General features: G+C 34.6%; 1 protein-coding gene across 1 annotated transcript; it reads right to left on the reverse strand.

Annotated features, from left to right (window-relative positions):
• Positions 1-271: 271 nt before the first annotated feature.
• On the reverse strand, positions 272-11243 carry LOC145692964 (leucine-rich repeat-containing protein 57). Its single transcript, XM_081768563.1, has one exon. The coding sequence runs from the start codon at positions 10964-10966 to the stop codon at positions 10250-10252; it is 717 nt and encodes a 238-aa protein (XP_081624689.1). The 5' UTR covers positions 10967-11243; the 3' UTR covers positions 272-10249.
• Between the last annotated feature and the right edge of the window lie 984 nt (positions 11244-12227).

Consider the following 12227-nt stretch of genomic DNA (forward strand, 5'->3'; position numbering starts at 1 on the left):
CATTAACTACCTCATTTATCCATGACTTGTCTTATCAGTGGTGTCGCAAGGATTTTCGAACCAGCCCTGAACCCAGATACTCCAGTTTATGCGCAAATTTACATTCTTTCAGAGTGACCTCTGTCATACGATACATGTTTACCGAATGCGGATTGTTTTTTTTCCTGAACGATATCCGATATCAAAGATATTACCCGATCACAACAAAGCATAGAATTTATAAAATCGAAGCATGAGGAAATATTTTCAAATGTAATAAGAAGGAAAAACGTGAATGACGAACATTTTAATAAATATAGAATATACAATGAGGAGTTACATACTGTACATGTAAAGTAACAAAGAAAAGCGGTAACGAAATTCACATATATAACAACAATGTGCTGTCAATATGATCTCCATAATGTCTAAATACAACAATCCATCTATAACAACACAAATAATGTTACTATTCGGCTACGCCAAATAATTTGGGAAAATATATATATTATGGATCTTTAACTTATTATGATTATTACTGTACACTAGGTGTGAAAGAATATACATGTAAACCTACTAAATCCATAAAATTATACTTTACACGAAAAGATGTACTTCATGTGCAGCTCATAGAGTGCATTACACAGCTGATATATATTCTGCGCAACAAGAATCAATATCTTGAATAACAAATAATTAGTTCTGTGTGTATTATACATTTCAATGTATGAAACACAGATTCAGAATAAATTTGTCGTTGATAAAAAAGGGAAGCGTGAATCATTAGAATACACCTTTAGGTCATATCATCTGTTTACTCAAGTATCAAAATTAGAGGTATATGTGACTTGCTATACTCATTTCACAGTTTTTGTGCTGATATCTAAACTTACATCAATCCAACCTGAAGTTTTATCCACTAGCTTCACATTAAAGAAATAAAGAACATGATTTTCTAATATCAGGCGTAAATAATAATAGGCCATCGCAAGATTATGCACACAGTATGTTTAACATTTTAACAATTATGGACGAAAGAATTACTTAAAATGTGAAAAAAAGGGTATAATGCAAGGTTGACTTATTAAAACCACAGATTTTTTGGTTTGTAAGAAATGTTTGTTTTTTCACTAATTCATTCACGCTTACAATATAATACTCAAAAAGCAAACAACTTTGACTTTTAAAGTGTATGATTCATATTTACAAATACACACCACACGAAGTGTTATATGGAATACTCATTTGTCAGTAGGATTTATATGTAAAGAAGAGACTCATATGCTCTTAAAAATGATACTTCCAGGAAACTACAGTAAATCTCTCATAAATACACAATCCTTTGTTTCTCATAATCATGAATTAACTATGCAAATAATTCAAATTGCGGTAATGTTATTTTTGTTAAGATCTTTTGCTGCTAATAAGCGGTTTTGATCATATAGTCTGTCTTTTTGCGCTGGCAGTTCACTCCCATAGTTCATTCCAAATTTTGCAGACACTTCACAACTAGAATATATTTTTGATCTATGTGAAGTGATACAATCTTAAGTTTGCTGCCCCATACTGCTTGTGGAAGTATATCAGTTACGATATTTTTCACACTTACATACTATTCCTAATAATATTACTTGTCATCTCAAACGTATTATTTCAAAATGCTCGTAACAATACACGTATAGTAATGAAATAGTTACCTACTTTTATAGACATCACTAGAGGAAATGTTTCTGAAATTGAGTTAGAACATAACAAAGGCCATAGTAAACTATCATTCCTGTAATTAAACTACGGAATAAATAAAATTAAAAAAAAAAAAAAAAAAAACTTTGAATGAGGAGTTAAATTTAGCGACTTTCTTAGTCTAGATTTACAAGTAGTATGCTCATAACTGTCAATAATATGAGTGTCGTCCTCCTAGCAGCAATAGATAGAAGAAGAAAACCACAGAGACAATCTACTAGTTTAATTTTTTTAAGTACGCAGAATTTACCCTGAGACATATCGTTATGTTCAGGTCGACGTGATCTGCCGATTGAAATACGTCTAATCTTTAGACAATACATTAGTTACATAGAAGTTCAAGAATTAATGACTATTTTGGGCCATATCTCATTGATCACGCTATGTATTGTCATCTTGGTAGTCCTAATGGCAAGTTTGATGAGGGTATACTTCAGTATCAGTTTCGTCTGAATAGGTAGCGTGGTATTCGTACAGAACCATTTTTTAGGTTTATACTCACGCATATAATTCACTTCAGTTCGATGGCATCTATTGATTGGTATATGTCTCATCTTTGGACATTTTCTTTTTTCGCTAAACGCTAATAACATCGTAGAGTTACACCTGCCTAGTGCCCGATACTTGACATTTACTATCAATATCACTAATAATCTAAAATGACGTAATCTAATGCTTAGAAGAACAATAATTAGCGCAATAATAATAATAATAATTCTGGTCATTTTAATCTTCTATTTGACCAAAGTTATATGCAAGTAAATTTTCACTATTCTACACACAACCGCATTTCAAGGCAGATGAAACGCATCAAAATAAATAAATAATAATGTACTACTTCACCAATTTCACTATGTTCTATGTAGTAATGAATCTACGCGGTCAACATACGGAGTATCTGTGACAGGCAATGAAACTTCAGTGACTTGTGAGTTGAGAACTTCAACATGTCCTGAACGGAGTACCAAATTTAGCCGCTACCTCGGTGAAGAAAAGAAAAAACGCTCCGCTTCTGCCACTATCATGTAGGAAAAGAATGAAAGAAAACAAACATTGGTTTGTGCTAAGTTGCTCTATAAATTACCTAAAATGCACCAAACATTTCGACGATGCGAAATATATATTTTTTAAGTTTCGAAATCTTGCAGATTAGCTCATCTGGGCAAATGGAGATATTGCACTTACTTCGTTTATACTTGAAACATACAACACTTCACCACTATCAGAGGATTAATGCGTGCTATAAAAATGAAAATATAAACGTATTTCTGACCACTCCATGTGTAATTTACTTTTCTAATTTGTAAAAATATCTTACTAGCAAAAATTGTTATCAAAGTTTCTTTAAAATACTAGAACTAAATTCATTTTCCTAGTTTGTAAGAATACCTTACTAGCAGATATTGCTATTAGTTTCTTGAAAACGCTAGTGCTAATTATGTTAGGCAAAAGTTCCTTATGACAAATACTTTGAATCAACTGAAAACATTTTCGTAACAAAAATAATGGATGCTATTTACATTGAATGAGTACATACTAACCATATATGATACGCAATGCAGTTTGTGTAACCTACCGCAATTTGCGCAAGATTTGAAAATATAGGCGGTAATGGAAAATAATTGTCACTTTAGAACACAGGAAGTATTAACATTTTTCTGTATGAATTTTATTTACGAAAAGATCTTCTTATGACATGTATGCTCTAAAGAGTGACACATAACAATTAACTCTTTAACAGAATATGATGAGATTATCCACCAAACAAAATTCAAAAATTTTCTGTTACATGTAGACAGTCGTATAAAAATAATTAGGATTTTTTTTTTACCACACGGAAAGGACGGATAAAAATGTGCGTCTTTTTTCTGTTATGTGCACTCGAAGTTTCTGCAGTCACCTACAAACTCTACTGGGTGAAAAATTTGACAATAGTTCCCTCCTCATACTTCATAGTATAATCCAATGTTGAGATGAACTATAGCAATGAGCTAGAATACATTGAATTGTGATTCTTTCTATCGTCATGTACAACCTAAATTTTGTTTCATATCTAACTAGAAGGAAGGAAGACTTATTCACGTTTACACAAAAATACTATTGTGACATTCTTCTAACACACGTTTTCATCACTAAGATATAAAACCCTCTTCCAGATCCAAGGCAATATAAAGAGCAGCATATCTTTCAACGCGGCCACCCCAGTGGTCATTATGGACTACCAGAATAAGAAAATCTAATAATAAATTTGGCAAGAATGGACAATTTATCATTGAATAACTTTCTACTAAAGATATACCACATTGACTTGATCCCTAGTCTTTCGTTGCAAGCGCTGGTATCGGCTGAAGGAATTCCACTCGCTTTCTCTCTTAGCAACAGCTGAACCCTTATTGGCTTAACGCGTGGGTGTGAGCTTTAGTTCGCATTTTTGCCACGGCTCAAGACATTTTGGCAGCACAATAGCAACTGAACTGAAAAATAAATGAAGAAAGTAACACAAATTTCGATTTGGATTCAAATTCAATGATAAACAAAGAGAGAAAAAAAGCATGACAACCGTGATAAGAACCTGAGTCTCCGGCTTACCGTGCTGATGAGTTAACTAGGTAGTGTAGTGTTTCTAACCAAAAGTTGTTACATCACTGCGAACAGCTTTTAGTATATTCTTGTATATCTCTGTGTAATCACTGGCAAGCATTGCCTTGTGAGTCTAAGCCCCTAGTTTATCTGTCCAAAGTGAGCATATTTTTTTTTTTTTTTTTTTTTTCCTGCTCGTTTCGAGAGAATATAAAAGCATTTGGCTGAGAATCTGAGGGGTTCTTATTGAACGTGGATTTGTTCGTTCTTATCTGCCGGGTATTATATGGTCGAAGGTAAGGCGAAAGATGAGTGTCTGTCCTTTTGAATGAAATGTTTTAGTTTAACGTCTCACTATTATGCCCTTTAGCCATGGGAAATGTAGTGTTAAAGCAAGTGAAAGATGATGGAAGAAATGATGAAATAGAAATGTGGAAGAAAATGAGAATAGCTGGGAAAACCCTTGGATACAATGTTGTCCACCAGAAACTTATTTCGGTGGGGATCCAACCAGGGAACCTACGCACCAGAGGCATGTGTCACCGACAAACAAGACAAACATTCATCTTGAAAAGAAACCTGGTCAATCTTGCGTCTCTGTGTTTCTTACTTTAATTGAATATTTCCTTTCCCTGGGAATGTCATCAGCACGATTTTTATTACTGTACCACCGGATCCTTACTTTCACAACTCATATTGTATGTTTTCTTTTAAGAACAATTACTGTAAAATATCCAGTGTCTTAATTTTGAATTTTGATCGACTTTAATAACTGTTCCTGTATTTCCCGTCTATTCACTGTTTTCACAAAATAATAATTTTTTTTTTAATATATCATTAATATTTACGCGGAATTCTAAAGTGACTTCGGAGGGGGGAGGAGGTAACAGTGATAGAGCGTTCACTTCCGGTACTTGGGGTCCCTGGTTGGATCCCAGCTTGCGCTGTGTGGACTTTGTGGTGGACAAACACCGTGCTCGTGGGTTTTCTCGGGGTTCTCCCGTTTCCTCCCACTTTTTCATTCCACCATTTCATTAATTTCTCATATTCACCGTCTCCTTTAGCCTAACCGGCATAATCGTGGGACGTAAAACTAAAAGATTTCATTTCTACAGTGACTTGTGAACAGTATTTTTGTAAAAACAGTGAATTGACGGGAATACAGGAAACGGTTATTAACGACGACGAAAAATCAAAATTAAGTCACTGAATATTTCGCATTAATCGTTACACTAGGAGATGTAAAAGTAAGTATCCAGTGATACAGTACAAACCTGGTGCTTACGATGTTCCCAGAAAGGAAGGAAACATTCCATAAAAGTAACGAACATGGAGTTACAAGGTAACCCACTTTCTTTTATGAATATTACCCTATAGCTTCTATAAGTAGATCTTCATCTTTATATGTAAGATAAACGTTATAAACAAATATGCTAAAAGACCTAGTTTTAAAGCTACCCAAACATGAATGCGAATTACGCAAACGGGCCTAGTGTTAAGAACATTTATAATTACTTTTCTCCCGTTCCACCATGTATATTTTCCTTTCTTTTTCTCGTTCAATAACTGGTGATAAATTATTCTTGTCTTTTTGGTAGAAATAGTCCGTATTCAATGAGCCACGCGCACAAAAAAGCAAACATGCAAAATTACGGAAACAAAAGAAATTTAAAGAAATCACCCGAAAATAGCTTTCCACTGATAATGAAATTATCTTTACTACGATTTCCTTCCTTTTAATATTTTTATTTTATTTATTTTTACAGTTATTTAGTCCACTTTGTGCCAAGAAGATATGAGACCAAAATACGTGCGAATAATCCTAAAGAAAGACTAGTATTTCTATGTTGTTCAGCCGCTATTCTGTTTTCTGGTATAAAATAATTTAAATAATTATAATTCATATGTATTTACATAGAAAAGTTACGTACAAACATATACTGATTCATAATAATTCAACTACTATACATTTATTTAAATAAATCTATGCACATTCTTACAATATAAATTACTTAATTTTCTGAGTACTAAACATGATGAAAACATTCTATACAATGAAAGGTGCTATAATTGCAATAAAATTATGTAAATTACAACACTTTTTTCGCAATTTCGAAAACAAATCTATTGCACATATTTCTAGTTTTAAACTAACATCAATACTTTACCGATACCTGTACAGGTAATTCGTATTCCTGTAATGTCTTGTCAAAGCATAATTCAAGAACGGCTATTTTGAAATAGAAACATTCTTGAAGCTACAAACATTATATACAATTTTAAAAAAGTGTAATATGGTCAAACATAATGAATTCGGGAAGTGAAACAAAATTACGATACCGTAATCAGTAAGTTACGGTTACAAATATCAAACATTTGGTACAGATCAAGAATAGTCCGTCAAAATTAAGAAAGCACTTTCTCGCTTTAAACGATACCCGAAGATGTTCTGGACTGTTATTACCCTGGTGCATGCCCACTTGTATGCAAATATTTTGTCATGAAATCAACTTGTAGTGCCTTAAAAATTGTCCCTTACGGTAGTAGTAGCCATTCATATTGAGAATAGGTCCCAAAATTAAAACACGATTTTTCTTACACTTTTATAACTTTACATGATTCTCTAAGACATTCTGTACTATTATTTCTTTGGTGCGTGCGCAAATAATTGCGTAGAGTAATATGCGTGCAAATTAATGTGTTATGAAAACGATAAATGATGAAAAAAAAAAAAAAAAATACATCAGCATGTTGAGGTACATATAGTAAAGTACGTTAGATTAGTGGGGAAGATTAGGTTAGATCAGTAGTATAGGGATAGATTAAGTTGGGTTAGTAGAGAAGGTACTTAGGTTAAGTTAATGGGTAAGGTTAGGTTAGGTGCGATTAGTACAGTATATTAGGGTAGGTTATGTTAAGTTAGTAGGGTAGATTATGTTATGTTCTTGCTTGTGTGTTGTACTTACAAGCACCTATATACGGTTTTTGCAGTTGTACCAACTTCTATACCACTTGTAATGGCTTCACATGACTACACTGCCGTAGATGCCGGTCACGGATGAGACCTACATGAATACGTCTTCAATGTCGTATTACTACCTCGGTTATCTCTTCTTACTTTAATATACCTTACCTACAATTACCCCTGTTTCACTTCAGGCCTTCACTATCCACTGTTAATCACAAATATTTCTTATCTTTATACTTCCTTTGCTTTTCCCTATATATATATATTTCTGCGCAAAATTAGTACCTTTGAACAACTAAGTTTGCAAATTATCACTACTCAGAAATTATTATCACTACTCAGAACACTGAATTCTTCCTGCGCCTTCTCACTGCGATGGATGATATACATTCGAAACTGCTACTAAATTCACGAATGATATCATCCGTCCTTATTGCGTGTTTCAGGGGTGTTTGTGGATGCAGTCCCCTACTAAAGATATATCCCTAGGACATTAACGTTACAAAACGTACGAAAATAAAGGGGTACGTGAGGCTCAGTGGTAGAACGTTCACCTCAGGTGCATGAGGTCTTTGGTTCGATCCCAGCTCGCGCGAAGTGAGCTTTGTGGTGGACAAACACCGTGTGCGTGGATTTTCTCGGAGTTTCCACGTTTCCTCCCACTTTCTTCATTCTCATCATCACCGTCTCCTTCACCATAAGCGACATATTCGTACGTAAACTTAAAGATTTCATTTTATTTTGCATACGAAAATACTTCATTCCTGCGTGTTAATCACTCAATGGGGAATACTTACATTCATCAAAAATTAATTTCTGTCGGCATATATACTCTTACTGTCCCAAAGTGTTCCTTAAAGGAGGAGCTCCATTAATAGGCGCACATTGATTCACGAGGGCTGGGTGTAGATACGATACACTGTGTGTGTTGATGTATGGCATAAGAACTACAGTGCATTAAGTACGAACCAACTTGTGTTAGGTAGGTGGCCACTGAAAAGCACGAATGTTATCTAACCGAATCATAGCAGGGGGTTTCCGAGAGGGTGCGTTCGTATGGAGCAGGCACGTCATTGATGGTGAGTATACCCATAAATAAGGATCGTAAAAAACCCTTCATACGGCATAATACATACACATTGTGTGTCGCAAAGCTTTGCGATACTTCCATTATCACTTTCCACACTACCCTAATATTCATAATGTCTATTATTGAGTAATATGTGGTACTGAACACACGTGCCATTTCGTACTTCTACCTTATTATACATTTAATGTATAACACCCCGATATTTTATTATGGCCCCATAACAGAAAACGACCCATCATTTTCCCTCATTCCACTACATTTATCTCACATGCTCCTCCCCCTTACGTTTCCGCTATACATTTATGTATTACTGCAGCATACATATGTTGCGCTAGTTAACATAGTGGGTTTCAAACACTACCACATAATGCTCTACTGCCTGTTCACCTCATATCGCATCAATCAGTAAAATCATGTGGCCCAGAATTTAACATCGGTTTTCTCCCTTATTAATCAATCTACATTGTTGATCTTTATTAGCTTTCTTGTTACTCTTATGATATTTCGTCTGATTCAATTTATTTGCCGGTAAATTACGGTATGCATTTCTTGACTGCCATCTGCAGCAGTTACCCAATTTCACACTAGTAACGTTACACTTGTAAACACAAAATATAGCTTTCCTACACTGTGTACAAATAACCTACAGGACGGATATAATGCCCAATATAGTCATATCTTATAAGCACTCATTATTTTAACAGTGCTATTGCACTTGACATTGTTTCAGACAAGGAACCCTACACTGGTAAACAGAATAAAGCTCTACTACACTGTGCAGAATCCGCCGGTGGAAATTAACAGCTTAACAGTCCTCTTTCATGTGTCATTACTCATTTTAACCATAAAATTATCATATTTATGACAGACTATCCTTTATAAGTACCGTACCAAACATCTGGGACTACCATGTTACGACCAGATACCACAGACTTATGAAGAAGAGTACATTCAACAGACACAATTAATAATGCGGGGAAAAATATTTCAATTTCAGTGTTTACATCGTATCTTAACGATTTCTTTAAACATCTAAACGGAAAGGTTATAGAACACAGGTCCCCTATATAGGTTGATTTCTTTCTGTACTAAAGTTTAATATTTAATCAATTATACTATTGCCGAGCGAGCGTTAGCGAGTGGAGGCGGGTTATAGCCCCGCAGGGCACGTTGTTTTCTGTCTATTACAGCTAAATAGGAAGGGGACCTGTGTTCTAGAACCATGCCCATCTAAACTAATCCTTCCTTTTAGGAGTCATACGATGCATTAAATTAAAATCTTTCTCGTTTAAGAATAAGCATCATATGCATATTACATTCTCTCCATTTCAAATTCATTCGAGCGCTTACATTAGTGATCTATTACTCATAAGCATAACCTATTATGAAAATAATTCCACTAAAATAATGATAATCGCTCTATCTAAATATTCTGCACGGATGACCTGATAAAAAAATTATGAATGATGCGAAATTCATCACCGCTGCTTTTCAACTCGGTTCCACCGACATTACAAAACCTCCATATGATCAACGGCACAATTTACTACCTAGCAATGTTTTAACCCTTTACTTGGAATAGAATTGCATACTAAGATATTCAAACATCGCTAGGTTCCTTTACCATATATGAGACTAACTTATATAACATATAGGGGAGGGGTTAAGAATGTAAACAAAACACTTTCCCCCTAATTTCGTATGTGAGTTTGGCCCCAATACTTTCTTTGTAAACTACGTGCTTTCAAAATTATTTCATGGTTAAGACTGTGCAACTTAAGTTCTACCAAATAAGTAGTCAATAAAGTCTGCAAAATTGAGAAGTGGCCATCTGTTTTCACCTTGACATTCAACTACCGGCAGGTAGAGTATTCCGATTTCACTTCTTCTTAAAACAACTTTTTCTTGACAGCTGTATACCGTTCCATGTATGCATCATATCCCTCCAATTCCATAAAACTTTTCATCTCAAAAAGATTGCCTTCAACTGAAAGAACAGATATCTTGGAATCTGTTAGTAATCTGATTGGTATAGCCTGAAGCTGAAGGCAATTCTCTTCCAGGCGCAAAGTTTTCAAACGAGGGCAATCAGCAAGATTTTCCGAGATACTAGAGACTTGATTTTTATTTAAATTAAGTTCGATTACACACAATTCTTTCACTTCATCTGGTATCTCGGCAATTTTGTTCTGTGACAAATCTAATACATCCAGATGCTTCAAGCCACAAAACATTAATGGAAAAACTTTCAAATAATTGTTACTGAGGTACACCTGCTTTAAGTGCTTCAATTGACCCAGTGAAGTTGGCAAATCTGTCAATCTATTGCTACACAAGGATAAACACTCTAATTTCGTTATATTCTCAATTGACTGCGGAATACGAGTTAATTTATTATTATTAATCGTTATGTTTCTCAGTGAAGTGAATAAACCAATATCGTTGGGAAGTACTTCAAATTTGTTATCCGAAAGGTCCAGTGTACGTAATTGAGACCGAAGATGCTGGAATTCCGGAGGGAATTCTGACAACTTTCCAGAAGAAAGCTTTAATGTTCCTGTTTTCTTTGCTGTCTCAATATGCTGCTTGAGCCCTGAATTCCCCATATTCCCAACAAAACTTTGTCGTTATTTCATACGTTATCAATCGTTACTTTTACAATATTGAAAAGCGAACTTCACGTCGTCACTTTTGGAACACTTTATTCACTACTAGAAGTCATAAAACCTTTAACAGTTAACACGATTATATGTAACTTTAGGCTGTTCTTTATAGTTTACACATACAAACAATTGGTAAAGAAAGCCACAAGTAAATATTTTAGTAAGTAATTAGCAGAACATAATAATTCAGTCACAGTCACATGAACAAGTGTAATGGAACAAATGAATAGTATTTTCCAAGGTTGCCAGTAACTTTCACAAATTAAACTCTAAATAACTTCTTAAAAACACTAGATAACGTAGGTGTGTATAGAATTATAGAAATCTTCAGAAATATAATAGATCCATACTAATTTGTTTTCTAAAAATCAAGAAGATTGTCATAATTGTTAGAGATATCAACTTATAGTTTACTTTCGGTGCAACACTTATTGAAAAATTATAAGTTCTTCACTAATTTCCTATCCACTGGGTATGAAAATCTAAATTGGCATGTATAAAATGCAAGAGGTCACCAGAAGTAGCTATTGAAAATTTACAATTCTCTTACGATTTGAGTATAAATACCAAGGATGTTACAAAATAGAGGATTTGCCCATACGTATCTTCATCCTATGAACTCAATGAAGCCAAAAAGCAACCGAGCATCGTCTGAAATGGCGCGTCTGATTGGCTACTCTCGTTTCCGCCATGATTGTTGGCTCGAAACATTGCGATCTTAGTGCCGCGGAGAGGGCAGAGTGAATGTGGTGAATCTGTGACGTATGGCTTGATGATTTTGTTGTATGGGCAGATCCTCTATTTTATTACATCTTTGATAAATACGACTTTCGGATATGTGGCATAAAAGGACTAGCTCCGGATAATGCTCCCGGAAGTAGAAACGAGAAACACAGTTCTGACTGGTTGGCGTTATCCATTTCTTGCCACGTTCCCTTAAAATAGCAGAAATCAAAGAATTCCTGCTGTCGGCCTTGGTGGCCAATTGGGCTAACGCTATATGCTAATAGCAAAGCTTTCTTTTGGCGCGAGTTCAAACCCGGCCCGAGGAATTTTTTTTACATTTTTTTACCTTTTTATAACACTTATTAAAATAATATGAAAATAATACTTAAAAAAGTGATTTATTTATTTTTGTGCAGATAAGTAGTTGTAGTACTTATGCCCTTGTACTCCATGATATAGGGCTCGTTTTGTTCCCCTC

Source organism: Thermobia domestica, chromosome 1 (genome assembly GCF_964235325.1).
Source record: "Thermobia domestica chromosome 1, izTheDome1.hap1.1, whole genome shotgun sequence".
NCBI classification, from domain to species: Eukaryota; Metazoa; Arthropoda; class Insecta; order Zygentoma; family Lepismatidae; genus Thermobia; species Thermobia domestica.